Source organism: Podarcis tiliguerta, assembly GCF_965153285.1.
Source record: "Podarcis tiliguerta genome assembly, chromosome: 8".
Classification (NCBI taxonomy): Eukaryota; Metazoa; Chordata; class Lepidosauria; order Squamata; family Lacertidae; genus Podarcis; species Podarcis tiliguerta.
The window spans coordinates 19,119,604-19,142,657 of NC_139541.1; the positions used below are offsets into that span (position 1 = coordinate 19,119,604).

Sequence of the window (23,054 nt, forward strand, 5' to 3'; positions counted from 1 at the left end):
AGGCATGGGATGGCGATACTGCTAAAGAACATGCATGTAAACCTCAGCGGCTTAGTCTACACACATGCAGAGGCACAAGGTGGTATAGTCTTGATGTGGCAGGCTGTTCCACTTCAAAGCGGAGGATGCACCATGAGCGATCCTTTTTTTAAAAAAACTTGACACCAGATCACAAGACCATCAAGAAGAAAAGTAACATGCGTGACAGGTCAGCCCTACAACCCTGGCAGGTCAGATTCCCGTTCACATGATTGTATTCCCCCCCCCCCTTTTATCTGAAGGGCTGTCAGAATGGGCAACCCTTTAGCAGTAACCTTTAGTTATCGAGCTATTATTCCACCACCTTGTACCATTGCAAGGGGTAGACCCAAGCCTAAGTCCAAAAACAGAAAATAAATAGATTTTACCATCCCCTCTGAACTATCTTCATAAAAGAAGTGTACATCCATGAGAAAGCTTCAAATGAACAAACAACATCAGAGTGTGCTGAAGCCACACAAGAAGAGGAAATGTGCCAGGAACATCTCCTGGTCTTCTGATTGGAAACTCCCGTAATACAACTCCCTTAATACTCTGCCTGGACATTTCTCACATGATGGCCTCCCACTCCAGCATCATTCTAGCCTAGAGGCACTCAGGGCCCCATCCCAAGCAGCTGCAAGCAAGGCTTAGTGGCCCAAAGCATGGGTAAGCAAATGTCATGACCTCCAAATGCTGAGGACACAAACTCCCTTCATCCCTGGCTACTGATCAGGCTGGCTGGGGCTGATGGGAGATGGGAGTCCTTCATGTCTGGAAGACACTCCGGTGGCTACCCTGGTCCAAAAAGGCAACAGCCAAGCCAGCCTGCATTCCCTGAGGGCAGCTGTGACTCCTGGCCTATCTCTGCCGACTGGGTCATTTAAAAGGTGCTTGGTGACTGCTCCTTGTTGGGTTTTTAAAGACACAGAAAACACACACATTGCTGGGCCTGCAGACTTGCTTATATACAATAGCAGTGTTTGCGAAGCTCACCACTCAGGCGATGCCTCCGTGTGTGGCTGAGCAAACTGGAAACCCCATGGAAACTGCAGAAACCCCAAAATGTACTGGTTTTGTTTTGCCTTTTGAAAGAATCCCAATACATTTCTCATGTGAGAGTGAAGTTTTAACCTTCAGATTTTGCACAGCTCAGAGGAAACATCTGTGCAAGCCTAGCTGAAACCAAAAGGTATGTACACATAAGTACACAAGTGCTTTTGGCACACAGGCCTTGTGATTTCACCAGCAATGGTTTAAGGAGGCATTTGACGTTCCCAGTTATTCACCCAACAGGTGACAACTGCCTGCATGTCCCAGTCCAACCAATTCCCAACTTCGTCTTTCATACAGAGGCCGCCTTTGTCTTAATGTTGCTGATCACATCTAGAGTTGATCTATGAGCACTCATCTTGACAAATTTCTGCAATTCAAAACCTGTCTCCCTCCTTCCAACCCCCTCCCCCAACAAGACCTACTTATTTTTGATCACCATCAGGGAGGTGTAATAAAGTTACTACAAAGACATTTAAACAAAGATGGTGGGAAAATATCCTGGGGTGGGGGTAGGAATTCCTGCTCTAAGCAGCCATGAAACCACATTTCTTGTGAGCCAGAAAAGAAAAGAAAAAAGTGTGTGGGGGGGAAAAGTGTCAATCAAGAACGGATTGATCCTCTTCACTTTGCCAGAAATAAGTGCACAGAACTGAAGATTTGAAAAACGTAAGAGAAAACCTTTTAGCGCCCCTTTAACCAACATTTGCCCGACCCACACAGTGGCCAATAAAGAGAATCTGGGGATTTGCCGATAACCGGGAACAAAAGTCCAAGGAAACATCATTCGTTTTTAATAAGGCTTTTGCAAAAAAACCCCAAAAAAACTTCTTTCTAGGAAACACGTTGTGCGGAAAACACATTGCACATTGACGAACAAACATTGGACATTTGTAATGTGCCCCGAAGAAAAGTATCTCCGCTTGTTTCTCTCTCACCTCAAGCTCTCCCGACAGACAGAAAAACAACGACATGATATCTGGTCATCAGCAGAACAGACTGATATGAGGTACATCGCTGTATTTAAAAAAGTTATTATATATATATTTATATAATATTATATTATATTGGTCTACTCCCCAGAGCTACAGGCTTAAAAACATGTTTTTGTACAGAAGGGATTCGGCCTCCCATGATCCTCTGCTAGAGCCAACACTCAAAACTCCTCTTCTTCGTCTATAGCAAAGTTGTTCTGCTTTTTCCGGACGTTCCAGTGCAAACATTCGGCCAGGCTATCGAACCAGTCACTTACGGGGTCTTGGAAACAGATCGAAGGGAGGGGATAACAGGAGGTAGTAATGCTGATGCTGTAAGAGACAGAATTGTTATTAGGGTTGGCCTTCAGGACAGGTTCAATGGAGGATAAAAGCTTATTTATTCCACTTGCGAATCGCTTCCTTGATGGGGCTGAATGAAGGCCACCAACCCTAAAGCCGTACAGGGTTGTATCCAACACTAGCCCTGTTCAAAGTAGACCCACTGAAGTGAGTGGACACAAGTCAGAGTCATCCTAGTCAGAGAATGCCTTTATAATTCTGCCAGGCATCCGCGGCCTTTGCAGGTACAGTAGCACCTTGTCTTATGTTACCCTTGGGTAACGTAAACTTCGGGTTGCGAAAGCGGCAAACCCGGAAGTGTTTTGCCGTGTGCGCATGTGCAGAAGCAGTCCCTCCGGTAGTGGAAACCTGGTGATCTTACCGGAGCTCCAGAATGGATCTCGTCCGCAGCCAGAGGTACCACTGTATTAAGAAGAAAGCCTGCTCTCAAGGCAATTTGACTGCGCTAAAGCAGGTGGAAGTTGTGCCTACCCCAGACATTGCTCAACTACAGATCCCATCATCCCTGACCACTGGCTACGCTGGCTGGGATTGTTGGGAGTCCAACATCGGGAGGGACCACAGGTTTCCCCCCACCTCTGCAATAAAGCAGGATTGGCTGTTGGGTACTAGCTTTTCTAGATAAAGCAGATGTTGTCTTTCTTTAAGAATGTTTTCTTTTGAAATGTTTAAGGCTTGTTGTTGTTGTTAACTTTGGGGAGTTAAAATGCGCGTTTTGTAGCTGAGCTCCTTTTGTAAAGTTTTCTTTGAGAAATATAAAGTATATATTCAAAGAAACATCATTAACAGGAATCTAAAATATTGTCTTAGTTTCCCGGTAATGATGTTGCTTTGAATGCATACTTTAGATTTGACTTTCTTCAGTAATGTTCCATAGTGGACTGCTCTATTGGATGCTTGAATGAGTTGTAAGCTGCTCTGAGATTCCCCCCACCCCTTAAAAATATGAAGTACTATAGAAATGAAATGAAGAATGAGAATGAGAATGTTTGCTGAAGTCACATCGACACTGTTTAAGGCATTCTCACAGCACTTTAACAGTCAGGGCTTCCCCCCTACGCCAAAGAATCCTGAGAACTTTAGTTTATTAAGGGTGAAGATTTCACAGAGCTACAGTTCCCAGCACCATAGCAAACTCCAGTTCCAAGGATTCTCCACGACTGCTAAAGTGGTATAAGAGTGCTTTAAATGCCTGGTGTGGACGTGGCTCCAGTCAGGCGTTCCTGCTCTTCCTCATATATTTAGTGACAGCAGAGAGCACCAAGAGGCACAGAGAACTCAGAAGGGCATCCTCACCTGTCCCCGTGGCAGATCTCCTGCCTCTTCCGTCCATCGAAGGAAACCCACGCTGTATTCCTGGCTTCGGGAGACAGCATGATCTGAGGAGGAGGGAAAGCACATTGACTTCTGAGATCTAAATTGTTTAGCTTGCTGTCTGCTGGATCAGGCCTATAGGCCTGTTCTCACAGGGGCCAGCCAGATTGCCCATGAGAAGCCGGCCAGCACAATCTGGGTGGAACAGCAACTCTCCCCACTTGCAACTGCCAGCAATTGGCACCTCCAACAGCGGAGGCAGAAGGCTGAGCCCAGGGGAAGGCAACCTGTTTTTTCCATGCCGCCTTTCAAACAAAGCAGCAAACCGCTTCAGCAGAATCTGACCTTTCAGTAGGGTTTAAACATGTTTTGGCACATTGCTTAAGAAAGCAATAACCTCTCTGGCTGCCAGGAGGGAAGGCGGGTGCGAGAGAGAGCTGGATTTTATACCAATGTTTTGTTTGGTTACATAACAGGCAGCTTAAAGCTTGTTTGTTTGGTGGGCGGGAAAGCTTTCTAATTCATTAATCGTTAGGCATTTTTATCCCTCCCGCTTTTCAGTCTAAGAGACACGACACAAAAGGAACAAAGGACTGGGAGGGAGAAGGAACAAAAAAAGGGCAAGCTCAGGCGACAATTCTGAGGGGCAGAGATCTCGCAGCGACTAGCCGAATTTGGAGAGGGAAAGGAAACTGATTAAGGACCCACCTTCAGCTCCACCCCAGCAGGAACGACGATGGGCCGGAAAGAGAGCGAGTGTGGGCAGATTGGGGTGATCATGATGGCAGGGACATTCGGGTGGATCATTGAAGCGCCTGCAGCAGCTGCGTACGCCGTGCTGCCCGTGGGTGTGGAGACGATGACACCTGAGCGGAAAGAGCAAGCGCAAGTCGCAATTATAGCCTCGCCTGTTCTTTATAGGCTTAGGACTGGGAACATCCCTTTCAACAGGCCTGTGCAACCAATATTGTTGGGACACTCACCCATTCAAAGCAGTTAAAAACAATAGTCTATTAAGAGAGCTGGGGAGTGGGGCAGAGGCAGTTCAACCACCCAGCTAATGGACGTTGTGCCTGCAAGGCCGTGGGGCCTTCTGAGAAGCCTCCCATGTAGGAATTTGATGCAGGTGCAATGGAAGGGAAGGGAAGGGAAGGGGACCTTGGCACCCCACCTTACCTACCAAGGGGCAGGCATATCTTAAAAGTGCAGGCAGGATAATCATAAGGGTGCAGCTGGTCCAGTAAACAGCTTGGGGGCAAACCATTTAAGGACCTAAACAGAGCTCAGCTATGAATGCTCTTAAGGGGTACAGGAAGGCACCTTAGCATAGGAAGTGCCCTTATCCCAAGACAGACTCCATTTAGCTAACAACTGCCAACACTGACTGGCAGCAGCTCCTGAGAGGTTTCAGTCCCACCTCGAGATGCCAGGCATGCAAAGAAAATGCTCTCCAGCCCCCAAAGGAGGCAGGGGGCCCGCTCTGCTTTCTGGCAAAGAGAAAACGTGCTTACCATCTCCTTGGACTGTGGTGATAAGGTGCCCATCTAGAAAGACGTCCACGTTGGAAAGATATGAGGAAGGGCCCCGGTCCACCACAACTTCATTCAGGACCTGCCGACAGGAAATGCAGATGATGGAACGGAACAGTTACGAAAGAGGTTAAGTTGCAGGTAGGTAGCCGTGCTGGTCTGCCGTAGTTGGGGGGGGGGGGGAATTCCTTCCAGTAGCACCTTAGAGACCAACTAAGTCTGTTATTGGTATGAGCTCTTGTGTGCATGCACGCTTCTTCAGATACACCATTTTTGTTTGTTTGTTTCGAAAGAGGTTAAATATTTGATGGCGCTGACTAGAACTCTGAACCAGAGTCATTCTGTTTTAAGATCTACTGTATTGCGTTTGTGTGGAAGCAGTAAAATCTGTTGTGTTTCTACAGGGTTTATAAGACTCTGGCTTTAACCATAGACACATAAATTTTTTTAGCAAACAATAAAACATATATTGGTCTTAACACTAAAGGCCGGTTATTCCTGTGTGTAATTTGGTATTTGTGTTTTTTTCTTTCTTCTTGCTGTATCAATAAAAATCTTTTTTTTTAAAAAAAGACTCTGGCTTTATGATTTTATGACCAATTTTTAGCATGCAGAAAGAAAGCCTTAAATGTTTTTTAATGGGCCAACCAGCGACATTTGGAGTTGTAATCCAAGAAGTCTGGTGGACTATTCCCCCCCCCCAAAAAAAACATAACCACAAATATAAAAATAAATAATAGCAACCAGCCCTATACTGCTCTTTAACTCTCTGAAAACTGGTGGTTCTAAGATCAGTGTGGGACTGTTTGCAAAAGGGCTTTCAAACAGCCCCACACTGCTCCATACATTTCCAGTTTTCCAACGTTCAAAGAGCAATGCTAGAAGAGAGAAGCGGTTCCCATGGAAACCACTTCTAAAATGGAACTCCTCCCCTTCACTTTAACAATGGTTTCAATGAAAACCCTCCCCCAAAAAGGTCTCTCACAGCCCATCAGCTGATGGAAGATGGAAACACACCTTGTTTCAACGAAAGAACCATCAGCAGCTCACTTTAAGCTCCTGATTATTCATTTGAAGCTCTGCCCTTATCTGCCACACACCCGACATCAGATGTACTGTGGGCATGGCTTGCCCAAAGTGGCCTTGTGGGACAAACAGGGAGGTCTGGTGGGCCTGAGGGCCAGAAGCCCCTGACCCATTTTTAATTCTTTTTCCATTTATATCCCACCTTTCCTTCAAAGCGCTCAAGTTGCCCTTCTCCCCATTTTATCCTTACTACAACCCTCTGAGGTAGGTTAGATGCTGAGACCGAGTAAACTGGCCCTGAGGTCACACCCAGTTGGCTTCATGGCTGAGAAGGGATTTGAACCCTCGTCTCCCAGGTCATAGTCCAACACTCTAACCACTATGTTATGCTGGCTTTCTATAGCTACACAGACACTTCAAGATGCTTCACAGGAAGGGATTCATATATTATTATATATATTATATATAATATAAAATATATTATTAAATAACCATTATAAATATCATCATCAATATTATATTGTCATGATCATGATTATATTATCACCACCATCATTGTGGTGAGGACTTGGCGGTCCCATTAGGAGCTTCCTGGTTGGCAGTGACCCGTCACAGGGCCTTCTTGGTGGTGGCTCCTGGTTGTGGAATGAGCTCCGCAGTGAGCTGTGCCTGTCTCCATCATTATTAACTTTCAGGAGGAAAACTTCCCTCTCCAGTGAGGCATTGGGTGGCTGAAGAATACCATTCCTGGATCCAGAACACCGGATGGAATAATGCTTCTGACTGTAACTGTTTTTGGAATATTTTTCACCGTCATTGCCCTTATAACGCTTAACTCTTTTAGAATGCTATTGCTTTTGCTTTGTTTTTTTTAAACAGTGGATCTGTTTAACGCCCTGGGCTCCTTCGGGAGGAAGGGATGGGATATAAATTCAGTAACTCACTAAGATTAACCTCATCGTTGTTGTTGTCGTTGCTGCTGCTACTGGAAGAAAAGCAAACCTCACCCACCGAATGCACAAACCTGATATTGAATGGCTTGCTTGAACAGTTCCTTCTCTAGGCTTGGAGAAATCACCCCATTCTCTTCGATCCCATTTTGAATCATTGCCTTCTTCTCCTTGTGCTCCTTGAGAACTTTCACTCTGAGCCTGCTCCGCAGAACAAGTGCTGCATTGCCTGTGGTGGGTGGAGGGTGAAAAACCACACCTTTCTAAGTAAAAGGACATAAAAAGACCTACCAACATGGGATCAGTTTAGGAGATACAGTAATCATTGTTCCTACCAACCCCAGAGACTTATCTGTATAATAAAAATATATTTGCTACAATAAACATATAAAGGCCAAAGGGCTGTGAAGCCCAGAAAATCCAGGGAAAAGCTGCAGAAGGCCCCAGGTTCAAGCCCTGACATCAAGCTCAGTATTGTCTACACCAGGGGTGGGGAACCTCAGGCCCAGGAGCCAAATGTGGCCCTCCATGCCTCTCTGTCTGGCCCTTGGGACTCTCCCCAGGCCAGGAAAGGAAGCTAGAGGGGAGCGAGAAGGTATGTCAAAACAAGCCTATCATGCAAAGGTATTTTGCATCCATTGCTCCACCCACTTTTGCCTCTGGCTCCGCCCACCAATGTCATCAGGCCTCACCAGAAAAGAATGCAGCTCTCAGGCTGAAAAAAGGCTCCTCACCTCTTGTCTATACAAATACTAGAATTAAAGGTAAAGGGATCCCTGACCATTAGGTCCAGTCGTGACCGACTCTGGGGTTGCGGTGCTCACCTCGCTTTATTGGCCGAGGGAGCCAGCGTACAGCTTCCGGGTCATGTGGCCAGCATGACTAAGCCGCTTCTGGCAAACCAGAGCAGCGCACGGAAACGCCGTTTACATTCCCGCCGGAGCGGTACCTATTTACCTACTTGCACTTTGACGTGCTTTTGAACTGCTAGGTTGGCAGGAGCTGGGACTGACCAACGGGCGCTCACCCCATTGCAGGGATTTGAACCGCCGGCCTTCTGATCGGCAAGTCCTAGGCTCTGTGGTTTAACCCACAGCGCCACACTCTGGAATTTCAGGTGAGGGTCTTACTTAGCCATACCTGGAGATGCCAGGGATCAAACCTGGGATCTTCTGCATGCAAAGCTGCTAACTCCCTCCCACATCCCTAGTCTTAAGAGTTTGCAGCAGGGATTGGCTGCATTTGGGAGCACTATCCTGGAGCTGTCAAGTGTACCCAATCTCATCAGGGAGGTACTGATTGATTGCAACAACCCTAATAAACTTTGTTGGCACCCATCTGCTCAAAAGACAATGCAGTGCACCTCTAGGGGTGAAGAAACTGCTGCACTGAAGTCACCTCCCTGGGGGCGCAAGCCTAGGCAGTGTGTATAGAGGTCCTGGGCTGCGCAGATGACAATAACCCTCTCTCAGCCTCACTGATGTGGTCCAAAGGAAAGCAGAGCAATACGTTTGGCACCAGCTGGGCTGCAGGAGTTGCCAGAAGGAGACCTACAAGGCACCATCCAACCGCCTTAGGACTCAACTGCTGATCTGTATAGTGTTTACTTCGGAGCCTTTTCTTCTCCCGAAGATATCCCACAAAGCAGAGGTTTCTAAACTATAGATTTGTGGGTTTTTTTTAATAAAAATGCTGCCAGCATTACTTCAGCATAAGCAGCGCAAGTGACCAGCTCAGCACAAACCCTTACCTTCAATAACCTGAGTCACTTGGGACTGAAAGTTCTCGAAATTGAATGGGGTAAGGAATCCCAGGGAACCCAGGTGGAAAGCCATCACGGGAGGTACGCTGCCCTGAAGGGAAAAAGGGGGGGGGGAAAGAGAAAAGCATTCAGAAGCGGCACAAACTGCCCTTGGTCTTGGCGTTCAGGAGCCAAAGCTTTTAACAGTTTCAACACATTCCGCTTTTAACAGTTCCGTGCCAAAAATGTGGATGCCCAAAATATACATTTTATTTTTACCAACCACCAAAACGCAAACAGTGAAACCACCCCCAGGCGGCTGATACATTGGGTATACAATATTCAATAATATACATATTCAATAATATTCAGTAATAACATATTCAAATTAACCATATGTACACTTCTATATACCTTAACACTCCTCCTTCCACCAGGTTTATTTAACTTTTAACATTTTAATTGCCCTAAATTGTTCAAACCTACTCAAATAATTCAATATCTTCTCAAACCAATCCTCCTTTCTCTCACTGACCTTAAACCCTTTCATTCTATGTATCTTCACAGTTAGGTATTCCAAATTTATAATATTATTCAGTTTTTTCCTCCATCGGGTCACCCTTAGCTCTTCTGCATTTTGCCAATTACTCGCTATAACCTGTCTGGCTGCAATTACCATCAATTTTACCCATTTGCATTCCTCTTTTGTTTGTAACTCGATACTACTCAGGGTAATAAGAACCATTAATTCAGTTATTTCCACGTTCCTTACCACAATTCCCGATATTTCTATACCAATCTGTTTCCAAAATTCATTAACTAACGGACAATCCCACCACATATGACTGTATGTTCCCATCACTCCACATTTCCTCCAGCAATTCTTACTTCCAGATTTTGTAATATGATATAACCTTACTGGTGTATAATACCATTTTTGTACCAGCTTCAACCCCTGTTCCAGGAATATCCTAGAGGTCGCAACAAAGGGTGGTTGTCGAAAGATTCTTTCCCAATCTTCATCTAAAATCTGTTCCTGAGTATCTAACCTCCAATAATCTTTCAAACTTTCCTTTGGTGATTTCCCCTTTCTACCCTCTTGGTCATGCGGCAGCAAAGGCGGCTACCTTCTTCTCCCTCGGAAAGTACATAGTGCTGAAGGAGGAAGTTTGAGAAGTGGCACTTTCTGGTTTCCTCTTCCAGCTCTTTGGGCTTCATCGAGGCTACCGGATCAGTTTTGCACAGATGCCTTGGAGAAGCAAACTCTGCCTTTTATCTCTCTCTTTCTGCCTCTCCCTTGGTGGGGTGGGAGGAGAGGTGATCAGCGAGGGCACAGCTCCCACTCAAAAATCCTAATGGACCTACAAATGTTGGGTGACTCTTGGACTAAAAGGAGAACCAAAGTTGGTGGAGCTTCACTGTATAGCTGTGGCAGCCTTTTTCTCAGTCCTGCCACCCTTGCAGGCACGTTTGGGTGGGACGCAGGAGCTGCCCCATGGCTGCCCCAGACTCTAGAACTCCCTAGAGAGGCTGTAGTGGCTCCCTCTTTGTCCTTCCACTGACAGGTGGAGGCTGTTTTATTCCAGGAGGCTTTGGGGAGGTGGCAGCTTTTAAGGAAAGTGGTTGTAATAGTGCCGTGCTTTTTAAAAAACAATCTGCATTTTAATAGATTTATTTTCACCTCGTTTTAATTCTATTCCGAGTTTAATCACTTTAAAATTACTATTTTTATATGCTCTTAGCTCTCTGTGTTTTATCTGTGCTGGTTTTAATATTTGTGAGCTGCCTTGAGTCCAAGTTCTGGGGAAAAGGAGGGAAACAAAGGCGGGGGGGGGGGAATCTTCGGCAGTCTATACTCAACACCAGGCTGTCAACAAGCCTGTGTGTATTAAATTCTGCATAGGGCTCTCCCTATGATATGTCAATATATCGTCCAAAAACCAGTTTGAAGTCAATATCGTGATAGCAGTTTCATAATTTTTCGCCTGACAACATATCGCAAATCATGATATGTGTGTGCGTGTGCTATGCAAAAAAACACAACGCAAGAAAAATCGTGAAGCCAGCCAATGCATCTACATAGCTCCGTCCTTATTTCAGACATCATGATGTATTGGTATATCACAGTGTTTAGCTGGTGATATATCCCAATGTTGAAAGCCAGATATCGCCCAGCCCTACTGTTCGCCTCTACATAGTTCCAGCCTTATTTCAGACATTGTGATATATAAATATATTGTGATGTTCAGCTGGTGATATATTGCGATGTTGACAACCAGATATGGCCCAGCTCTAGTCCTCCCACCCTCTTTTTAACAACAACAACAACAACAACAACAACAATAATAGGACACGTTTAAAAGCAGCAACTTATATTTAACTACAGCCACACCAAGCCCTTATAAACAGGCAGGGCAGAAAGGGAGGCACATAAGTGAATACTGAGTGGGGAACAGTCAAAAGTTAGTGTTAAGGGCCTGTGGAAGAACATGCAACCATCACGAAGCATCCCATGTGGACTTCATAAGAGAGAGATTGCAGGCAAGGGAAGGATGGTGAAGATAAACTCACCGGGAAGAGTGAAGAGGCATAAAGCAAGGTCCCGTCTCCTCCCAGGCAAATGATAAAGTCTATCTGATTGGAGATATCATCGTAGTCTAAAAAAGAAAAAGAGTTTGAAAACACAGAATACGATTTTTAAAAATTCCAATCCTATCTGTTTAAAAGGGCAGAAATACAGCAGTATAAACAGATTGTGGCTTTTCGCTTGACCCTCCTTTAGCCCATTTACTTGCTCATTCTGGCTCTTATTTGACTGCTCTTGCATTCCTTCTTTAAGGAAACAGACACAGCGCCTGAATTTGCATGTTGCAGTAAGTCAAAGTTACAAGCTTCATAAACCATACTGCGCACCCAGCTCAATTGCTATAGGTCATAGAAGGGTGATAGCTCAGAGGCATAGCTTTGCATGCAAAAGGTCCCAGGTTCAAACTATGGCAACTCCAGGCTGGGCTGGGAATGTATTCTGTCTGAAATCCTGGAGAGCTGCTGCCAGCCAGTGTTGACAACACTGAGCTAGATGGACCAATGGCTGGACTTGGTATAATGAAGCTTTCTGTGCTCCTGTGCTCTTCCCCTGGTACAAGCAGGTAAAGAATCAAAGAAGGCAATAGCTTAGCATTGCAGCCAAATGCAGGATTCTGGGTTGTTCTGCCCTAACAAACCACGATCGCTAGTGGAGCTTAAGCCATGGCTTGTTGCTGATGCACTGACTGTGCCTTGTTAGAAGGAAGCAAACCATGACCCCTGGCTTGGAGGCAGCGCTATGCTAGCCCTTTCTTGGCAACCCAAGAAAGCTTACTCAAGGAAAGGGGCAAAATGGGAGAGGCTGGGCGGTGCATGCTCTGGCATGTGGTTTGTGTGCAGTGTGGTTTATTAAGCAAAATAAACAAACCACTTTTCACTAATATATACAGTTTATGCACACCTTTGCCTGATACAGGCATGCTTGTACCACATCATTTGACTGGAGAACTGATCACAAGATTCAGAGAAGAGTGGATTTTGACACAGTTAGCTGTGTTTTGGTTTATAGATTTTTCCAGGAACTGTACACTAGGTAGTCTGTATATTAAAATGCAAACCAAACCAAATTTCTACTGCGTCTCTAGCTCCTGCTACATGCAAAACGCAACCTCTCTCTCTATATATATATATAAATATTTACCTTCACTGAAAGTGCAAAATTTCTTCTTCACTGGTCCAAAACTATCATCGTTCATGATGGCTGGGTCTTCCAACACTTTCTTTTCTACGTAGACAATCATGTTGTTCACCTGAAGGGTGGGGAGGAAAAGATTAAATTTAAACTATCTTAACACTGAGTGAAAAATAGAAGCATGACCTCTTGAAACAAGTGACATTAATATGTATTTATTTTTAAAAATATACCCCACTTTTTGAGGAAATTCTCCTACTGTCAAGTACGGGAGTTTTCGTCTTGCGAAGCAAGCCCATAGGAAAATTTGTCTTGCACAGCAACTCAAAAAACGAAAAACTCTTTCGTCTTGCGAGTTTTTCGTCTTGCGAGGCATTCGTCTTGCGAGGTACCACTGTAGTCCTTTTATTTCAGCATTATGCTACAAGCACAAACAGGCAACCCTCCGCAAGGATATCAGTTGCCTACTCTGACTTCTCCTCACTTCCGCAGCAAGAAGCGCGCCAAAGAGAAGTCCCTCTTCCTCCGCGTCTCCTTTGTTCTCTGACATGCTTGGACCTCCGGGTTCGGGGAGAGGGAGGGGGTCCCCTCCTCACTCTCAATTGATGTATCGCCCAGCTGCTCCCTCCCTTCTGGTTGCTTAGCTACTATCGCATAGCTGTGTCTGCCTGTCTCTCTGCTGCTAGAAGCGCTGGAAGCAGGCCCCCCCGAATATTCCCCCTCCTCTTCTGTTAGTAATAAGAATAAGAATAAGAATTTATTATTTATACCCTGCCCATCTGGCTCGGTTTCCCCAGCCACTCTGGGCGACTTCCAACAAAACACTAAAATACAATAACCTATTAAACATTAAAAGCTTCCCTAAACAGGGCTGCCTTTAGATGTCTTCTAAAAGTCAGGTAGTTGTTTATTTCCTTGAAATCTGGTGGGAGGGTGTTCCACAGGGCGGGTGCCACTACCGAAAAGGCCCTCTGCCTGGTTCCCTGTAACTTGGCTTCTCGCAGCGAGGGAACCGCCAGAAGGCCCTCGCCGCTGGACCTCAGTGTCCGGGCAGGAGCTGCTCTTCCTGCGATTGCATTCCCCAGTCTTCCAATCCAGACCAGCCCGACACCTACAAAGCATCTTATAATCTCAGATAAAAACCACTCTACCTACACTTTGGAACTCCTTGCCTATTGACACCAGGCAGACTCCTTCACTGTATTCTTTTCAGAGCCTGCTTAAAACATTTTTGTTTAGGCAAGCCTATCCAGACATGGAGGAGTTACATGTGGTCTTATTTCTTTGTAGCCGCTGTTAATCATCTTTCAAATATTTTTCATATATAAGTGTGTAGGCCAGTTTGAGCTCCTAGGCAGAAAGGCCAGATGGTAATGTAATAATAAAACAGAGTAACTGGCAGTGACTTTCCCAGGCTTCACAGAGTTTACCCCAACCCTTCCTAGACTGCACATGGACCTAGTGCAGCATGCAAAACCATGTGCTGCTCTACCACTGAGCTATGGCTTTCCCCCTTTACCGCAGAGAGCTGCCTTATATTATTTTATCTGTGAGTAATAAAACAGGTGCAGTAACTTTCAAAAGGTAAGGAGGAATCACGTCAGCAGAGTGACCATTTGAGTACGAGAGAGAGGAGATCAGAGTTGCCTGTCTCTCCCACAACATTGAAAGCAGATGAAAGACATGAATGGGCAAGAGCACAACAGAAAAACCAGTTTAACCACTCTGAGATGCCTCCTGAAGGGACAATAGGAACTGCGGTTGGTTTCGTGAAGGAGCAAAGTGATCCCTGCCAAGGAGATCACAGCAATACAAATTTTCAGCTGGACTTAGTTTGAAACTCTGAAAAAGCTCCTATGTGTGAGGAGGTCTTCTGACAACCCCAAACCCAAGCAAACAGTTCACGCCATCCCAAAGTGAAATCCTCTTGGATGGATAGAAATGGCACATGCCGGCCACCTCAAACTCTTCTTGGCATTTATTTGCAGCCAAGGTTGGTTTGTTATGGGTTTTGGAAATGGTTTAAGCTTCCCCTGATCACCGGCCAAGCCAGCCAAGGCTGATGGGAGCTGGGGTTCAACAACATGAGCCACAGGTTCCTCACCCCTGAGATATAGGTCGTGGAAGCCCTGACTCTGGATGAACTTTCCTGAGCACCGTCAGCATGCTTCAAGACACATCTCTGTAGCCCATAAGAACACCCCACTTTAAAAAGCACAACCCACTAAAGTTCTTCGGCCATCCTGGTTGAGCTCACTAAGGCCGAGAAGTCCAGCTTACCTCTGTGAGATAGATGCAGAGGTCTTTGAAGGGCTGCAGGAGACTGGCGTCCCGGATTTTTTTTATAACAAGGACACTCTTCGGAGGTTTGTTCCATGTCAACCGCTGGCTTGCTGGGTCCTGAATGTGCCTGCAAAAACACAAAGCCAGGAAAGAAACAGGTTGAAGTTCCTGAGACAAATCACGTTAGCACTCCTCACGAGAAAACGACCGGCCAACGTGGCTCTGCATTTGGCACGACTGAGAGACAGCAAGCTTTTCCTAGAGTGTGCTGCTTCGGTTGCAGGTGGAAGACGGTAAGAACATAAGAAGAGCCTTTGTGAGTCTCAGGAACTGGTATTCATCCTGCCACAACTCCTCCTGATCATCTACAAAAAGAAAACAAGACCCTCGCCCATGCAGCCCTAGCATGATGCTGAAGAAGTGTTTGGCATAGCCTTCTCCCTGACAGGCTGCTTTCTCTATGTGCAGAGGACTTAAGGGAGGCATTTAAACACCTTCAGCCCGGGGAGCTGCGTTCTGGGAAGGGAAGAAGGCTTCATACCTCAATTCTGTGCTCAAGATTCAGAGGCAGAAGCAGAGAAAGAAACTTTTTGGACCAATGACCTTGTAGTGGCACAGGCAATTCAAAACTATTAGGGCATATTTAAGTATTATTTGAAATTCAGGTAGGTAGCTGTGTTGGTCTCTAAGGTGCTACTGGACAATTATTATTATTTTTTAAATATTATTTGAAATGTTAGGGAACAGCCATAACTAAATGGTAGAGCATCTTCCTTGTATGCAGAAAGTCCTGGGTTCAATCTCCGGAATTTCCCACTAGGGTTTTGAGAGGCTCCCTGCCTGAAGCCCTGCAGAGCCACTGCCAGTCAGGGTAGACCAATGTGCTGGTCTCTAGCTCTTTTAGGACTACAATTCCCATCATCCCTGACCACTGGTCCTGCTAGCTAGGGATGATGGGAGTTGGAGTCCCAAAACAGCTGGAGACCCACATTTGGGAAACACTGGTGTAGACAATACCAAGCTAGATGCACAAATGGTCTGACTCGGTAGAAGGAAGCTTCCTATGTCTTAAGGAAAGGACTGTAGGTCAGTAATAGTGTATCTGCTTTGCATACAGAAGGTATGTTCAGTTCCTGGCTTATTCAGGTAGGTCTCCCAGAGAAAGTGCAAGTATGTGAACGCAGTACCAAGCTAGATGGATTAATGGTCCAACTGAGCAGCTTCTTCTGTAAGTACTGAAGAACGCAATGTGTATTTTCTCTCCTCGCCCCACCCTTTTGGCTTAAGTTCCCCAGGTGCCACCTTTCATTTCTTATTCTTGGACACTAAAAGAAAGCTGTCCAGAAATCATTAAGCTATGGTTGCTCAGATGCAAACATTAAAACTTGTGGTCCAAAATATTATTTGCTTAGGTACTACCATGGGTTAACATACTTCTGATGCTCAAAAGCCTGTTTATGCATTCCTCTGCACAACACAAAGAATTCAAGCTGCTCCTCACCACCCCACCTGGGTGCTGGTTGAGATGAGAACACCGCCTCCCAAGGCCTGCTTCACAGATGTGTTTTTAAGATGCTTTTGCTTTTAATTGCATCGCTTTGCTTCTTTGGGGAGAACTCGCAGAACAGAAATTTAATACGATATAATGCTAATAATAAGTACAGGAAATTGGCAGGCACTACTCTTAGTTGGGACACAGGTGGCGCTGTGGGTTAAACCACAGAGCCTAGGACTTGCTGATCAGAAGGTTGGCGGTTCGAATCCCTGTGATGGGGTGAGCTCCCGTTGTTCGGTCCTTGCTCCTGCCAACCTAGCAGTTCGAAAGCACATCAAAGTGCAAGTAGATAAATAGGTACCGCTCCGGCGGGAAGGTAAACGGCGTTTCCGTGTGCTGCTCTGGTTCACCAGAAACGGCTTAGTCATGCTGGCCACATGACCTGGAAGCTGTACGCTGGCTCCCATAGCCAATAAAGCGAGATGAGCGCCGCAACCCCAGAGTCGGTCACAACTGGACCTAATGGTCAGGGGTCCCTTTATCTTTAATGCTAATAATAATTACAGGGAATTGGCAGGCACTACACTTAGTCTTGGTACCCTCTTGTAGACACCACTGCAGGCCCCCTCTGCACAAATGCCAAAATGTCACTCGACAACCTGAGCTGCCTGGTGTGCAACAAGCTGTAGAAAAGGGGGGGCATTACTTGTCCCAGGTAAAATGCTGACCTGCTTGGTTGGATCAGAGCAAGCACTCCTTCAACAAGCAGAATTAAGGAGTTAAGCTTGGCCAAATTCTTTGAACTACCTTCAGATCAACCAATGTCCCAATGCTGTTCTGGACTTTGTGTTGCCTAATCTCCTCCTCGCACCCATCTTTCCCCATCTTTAATGAGCTGGGCTTTTATTAGGGCAGCAAACCTTGCCACCCCAGGTAGGTGCATCATGCAATTCCATAGGTGCTGTCAAGGTATCTCGGTCATGCTTGGTGGGAAGGGAGTCAATTCTTAGGATTTCAAGGTGCGTCACCGGCAGCCAGAAGGATATGACAGCTCTTAAACAGCTGCCTGGGTTTCTCCTGCACCACTCTAGCACTGTATGCAATTTGCAAGAGTGCCATAATAATATAATAATATTCTTTTAATTCATATGCTGCCCATCTTGCTGGGTTTCCCCAGCCACTCAGGGTGGCTTAAAGCATATATAAAAAACACAAGAGAGCATCAAACATTAAAAAAACCCAAAATATCCTATATGAGCAAAAAACAACCCAATAAATCAATAGAAAGCAATAACAACAACAATAATAAACAGCTTACAGTTATACCCAAATTAAAATAACTGCCAACCTCAATTAAACATTTAACCAACATCAACCCGACAAAAACAAAACAGAGGAACCAAAATTGGAACCGTTTAAAACATTTTAGCCAGTTGCCTTGCCCCAACCCAAGAGTGCATGCATGAGAAAGTAACGTGGGGGATTTCTAGATCTGAATAATGAATGACCTGACTGCTAGCTTTAATGGCGTTGTGTCCTGATGGCACATGCTTAGGTGATCCTCTGATACATACTTGGTGTGTATATCTTCCCCCCACTATAATATGCACCTCCAATGTTATTTCCTTATTCAAGCAAATAAGGTCTTCCTCCAGTCCTGCTGTTCTGAAGATCATGCAATTTTTGATTGCATTTTATCCACAACACCTTCCAAAGAAACTGGAGGAAGGCGGAACTTGCCTCCACACACAGTATCCCAAGAATGTGGAAAGCTGTGACCCTCTGGACGTTGCTCGATTCTGATTTTCATCATCCCACGATGGACAGAGCTCATGGAGGTTGGAGTCCAGTAACATCCAGGGGGTGACAGGTTCCTTATCTCTGCTTTAAAAGAAGGCAGAGCTGTGACGGCAGTAGCTGGGGGCAGGGAAGGCAAGTGATGGCCTAGTTCAAGGATGGAGCCCTATGGCCTTTCAGACATTGCTAGACTACAGCTCCCATCATCCTTGAGTGCTGGACACTCCAGCTGGAGCTGATGGGAGTTGGAGTCCCTGCACTATCCCATTTCTAGTTCTCAAAGACCCTAATGTTCTCCCCACCAGCTTTCAGAGGGTGAGAATTCCAAGACCATACAGTGGTGGGGAAATGTCTTGACCACAAAAGCTTGCAACGGAGGCACTGGGGAAAGCCATCCAATCCATTAAGTTGAGAGCAGGGGCAGCCAATATGGTTCTCTCCAGAAATTTTGGACTTCACCTTCCATTGTCCCTATCCATTGGCCATGCTAACTGGGGCTGGTGGGAGTTGGAGTCCAACACATCTAGAGAGCACCAGATTAGTGTAGGGTTTAAGCCAAGGAGTCTTGATTTTACGTCTTTCTGGAGAGCCACCTCCTTAATCCAGAATACGTCAGGAGAGGGGGGCTCTCTACAGTTGACAGGGGTGCCCTCCAATCAGTTGGCATTTCTCTTTAGTATTAGCGAGCTAGAGACACGGGTTCAAAATCCCCAGCCATTCTCAAAACCTACTGGGCTAGTCACTATCTCTCCCCTTAACCAACCTCACTAGATGCTGTGAAAATAAAAATAGGGGAGCTCCTCGGAGGAAGGGTGGGAAGATTTTATAATCAATAATAAGTAGTATTTTATCACAAACTTGGGCGGAAGGACATATATTTAAAGCTCTGGTCAGCATACGCAGACATCTTTACCCAAGAACCTCAAGAACTGACTTGAACGTCATAATTTATACATACAAGTCCACTCACGTATCCCTGTACTAGTTGTATATTGGTCCCTGAACATGGTCTTTATTACTTAATTTCCAGCTTCATTTCCTTTAAAAAATAAAAACAAAACCCCAAACTGCCAACTGACCCTGCTGTTGCAAGAGGAAAGCCTCCGGGAAGTAGTGGTTCAGTGAATCATGTAGATTTCTGGAGACATTACTGAACATTGGTGAAATGTATAGGAACTTGCTTCGATTCCGGTATTGTTCCTTTCAAAAACCACTGTTACACTACTTTGATTTTGCAGAAGTATCTAAATTTGTGGTTAACAGCTAATTATAAGAAACTCTTATAATTAACTGTTAACCACAAATTTAGACACTTCTGCAAAGAGGTATCTGATAAGAGCAACACTGTTAAAAAAATAATAGGAATATAATGTAAGAATATCCTGCTGGCTCATGCCAATGGCCCATGCATCCTATTCTGACAGTGGCTAACCAGATGCCCATTGTTGGAAACCCGCAAGTACCACCCGAGCACAAGACTTCTCTCCCCTCTTGTGGTTTCCAGCAACTGATATTCCAGCAACCTCGGAGACCGAGCACAGCGGGAGTCAACCTAGGCAACCCTGCACCGTTGCAGAAGCCAGACGTCCTTGGCCTTCTGTGCAGAAAAACTGGGTGGATTCCTATCCGCCACCAGCTCTCGCCCTGCAAAAACCCTTACCTTAGGTGGCCTTAGGCAGACTGTTTTAACCTCACCGTGACACAAGGTTTGCTGTGAGACTGCCGCTCTTAAGCTCCGAGCTCAGGGGATGGGAAACCTGTAGGCTTCTAGATAACGTTGGACTCCCAGCCTCCGCATCAGACCCAGCCAGTATGCCTTACGGTCAGGAATGATGGGTGCTGCAGTCCAATATTGTGTTTCAATATTGATGTTGTGTTTTAATTGTTGTGATCTGCCCTGAGACCTCAGCATGAAGAGCCGATAATAAATGGTTATCACCATCTTCTTAGAATCATAGAAATGTAGAGCTAGAAGGGTCCCTGAGGATCATCGAGTCCAACTCCCTGGAGTGCAGGAATATGCAGCTGTTCCATACAGGGATCGAACCTGCAACCTTGCTGTAATCAGCACCAAGCTCTAACCAACTGAGCTACCCCATGCTGCTCTTCATCATCATCTGGAGGGACACCTGTTAGCCCACCCTTCCCCAGAGGAAGGGCTAAGGATACAAAAGGGGCAAATTCCCACCACTACCACAACCCCAGTCAACTCTGTCTTGAATCCAGAATGTGGAACGAGTTGATGTTATTCTTTTACTCTCTACACAGTTTCTTCCCCACGTTGCTGGATACCCCACTCTTGCGCAAAATGCAGAATGCCAGGCAGACCGGAGAATAGCCCTGATGAAGGGTTGGGTGGGTGGAGGGAATGCACATGAAGACATCTAAAAATAAAACTATTGTGCACAAAAAAGAGGAAGAAACTGAAGGAAGGAGTCCTTTGGCGACTGATTTTTTATTGGCCGGGGTGAGAACAAGAATGCCCTAAGGAAAGGGAGATTCCCACGGCAGAGTTCAGTTTGCCGTGCCAGGAACTTGCATTGCTGCCGTAAAGCAGATTTCAGACGAGAAAACCACCCCTTCCTCATACCTCGGGGACCGGGAAAAGCATAAAGGATTTCAATACAATCTGCTCAACCTATCTGGATCAGTTTGTAGAGCTACGTATCAGCTCTGCAGCGACTATGGGTTGCATCCAATGAAACCTTACTTAAGTCAACTGAAATGAATGGACCCAAGTCCATTCATTGGGTCTACTCTGAATAGCACTGGACATAGCTCCATGCCCCACTCCAAGCCACCATTGAAACTAACCAAAGGTTTAGCTCATAACATGAAAGGTGGATAAAACCTCTTTCCCCCCGGTCTACTCACCACTTCCAAGCGGAGCTTCCAAAGGAGCGATCGTTAATACGCTGAAATATCTTCATTGCTTTTCTTTGCACAAGTCAGAGAGAAACCCACAGCAAGACTCAACAGCAGAAAAAGAAGCCTTGAAATAATCTTTTGGAGCCGAACTACTACCTTGCAAAAAACATCACGCCCGCCAAGTTCAGATAGCCTCTGTTTTCAGATTGCTTTGGTCAAAAAGAAATGAAACCAAAGCAGCCTTGCCATTTCATAAAGAAGCAGTTCCCCATCAAAAGGAGGCTAAAAGTTGCTTAAACAAAAGGATCCCAAAAAATACCAATTGGAAAAAGGAGCAGCAAAAACTTAGCGTATTTGTTAAATGTTCAATTTTTTTTCGCCAGGTCAGTCTGCAAAAAAACAGCTTACCAAAAAAAAAAAGGGGGGGGGGAGAAAGAAAACCCCACAAAAGAGGTTTAATCAACACCAGACGGCTTAGTGTGCCTTCATGCAACACTTGGGAAGCCACTGCAAGTTTAATCTTGGATTTTGTTAAATTCCTCTTATGAAAAGGCAACAGGAGAGAGAGAGAGCACAGATTTCAAATTGTGTGTGTGTGTGTGTGTGTGTGTGTGTGCAGGGGGTGGGGAAAAAAAATTTTTTTTTTGAAGCTACATGTATTAAAAAAAAAAGTCAAGTTTTGAAGAAGGATGAAGATCTCCCGGTAGAATTTTAAAAGCTCAGCTGCCTTCTCCCTTCTTGCTTGGCAAAGCAGCTCCCTAGCTTGAAGGCTATTCTAGACTGCTGGGGTTACGATCTGCTGTCTGTCTGGGCAATTAAAGAGCTCTAAGTGCCTCCTGGAAAGCCCTGGGCTGGACTAATCTCAACACATGCTGTCATTATATCCCTGCTCGCCCCAGAGGGAGGAGCAGCAGCAGCGGAGGCTGCTCAGCTGCCAGAATCTGGTGATAAAAATGCATGATGTAAGTCCAAAGTTGAGTAAGTGGCAATCATCCCTTAACCCTTCGGCTCCCAAGCCGTAGGAGGCAGACTGAATCCTCACGGGGTGCAACAGAAGAGGAGTGTGCTTGCAAGATACTCTCTTCAGGGATGTGATAAACAGGGAGCAGGTGATTTGTTAGGTCTCATCTGCACAAGACAGGTTATTTGTCCACTCACCTGCCAGTCAGCAAACCTCTTCCCTTCACTCCCTTGTGTGCTAAAATTGGCAGGTGGGCAAGAGAGAGGAGCCACAGGAAGCTGCCTTATACAAAGTCAGGCTATTGGTATTGGCACTGACTGGCAGCAGCTCTTCGGGGTTCCAGGTATTCCCCCCCCCAGCCCTAACTGGGGATGCTGGGGATTGAAACTGGGACCTTCTAGCAGTGTTAGAATCTCAGATATCTAATTTAATCGCCAAATGGCAAATTAAACCTAGGTTACGGTCGCCACAGTAGAATGTCTGGGTGCTGTTTTTTGCAATTAATTATTATTATTATTATTATTATTAATTTCATTTCTACAGCTTTTCATTTTAAAGAAAAAATCTCAAAGTAGTTTACAACACATTAAAAAAGTAAATAAAACAATCCAAAATAAAACAAATTCAAGCTTTGAGGGAAAATATTTCACATCCTTCTCTAAGTGGCATGAGCTTTCCCAAGTCCTCAACCTGGTCTCCAGAGATCTTCACGTGGTCGCAATTGGACCCTGGCTAATTTCTAACACTACCTCTTACATGCTACAGTAAATGGATGCTCTACCACTGGGATATCCTTTTCCCTAAGGATAAACTAAGTTTCTAGTCCTCACGCTTCTGAATAAAGGGTTGATTTAAATAAGAAGCTGCCTTATGCAGTCAGACCATTGCTTCATCTAGTTTAGTATAGTCACTGAATGTGGCTCTCCGGGGTTTCAGACTTGGGGGATTTTCCCAGCCCCACCTG

General features: G+C 45.4%; 1 protein-coding gene across 6 annotated transcripts in view; it reads right to left on the bottom strand.

Moving 5' to 3' along the window:
* Nucleotides 1-1,842: 1,842 nt before the first annotated feature.
* NADK (NAD kinase) overlaps nt 1,843-23,054 on the bottom strand; it is a 47,575-nt gene continuing 26,363 nt past the window's right edge. For 5 of the 6 annotated variants that reach the window (XM_083454087.1, XM_083454086.1, XM_083454085.1 and 2 more), the window contains 9 exons: nt 14,967-15,096; nt 12,696-12,804; nt 11,540-11,625; nt 8,978-9,080; nt 7,302-7,456; nt 5,234-5,333; nt 4,431-4,588; nt 3,705-3,787; nt 1,843-2,378 (listed from right to left, as the gene is read on the bottom strand). In XM_083454087.1, the coding sequence (XP_083310213.1) occupies nt 2,228-2,378; nt 3,705-3,787; nt 4,431-4,588; nt 5,234-5,333; nt 7,302-7,456; nt 8,978-9,080; nt 11,540-11,625; nt 12,696-12,804; nt 14,967-15,096 (1,075 nt within the window). In that variant the 3' untranslated portion in view covers nt 1,843-2,227. Of the gene's footprint in view, nt 2,379-3,704; nt 3,788-4,430; nt 4,589-5,233; nt 5,334-7,301; nt 7,457-8,977; nt 9,081-11,539; nt 11,626-12,695; nt 12,805-14,966; nt 15,097-21,135; nt 21,961-23,054 lie in introns of those variants that run through there. The other variant, XM_083454089.1, reaches the window with a different exon arrangement.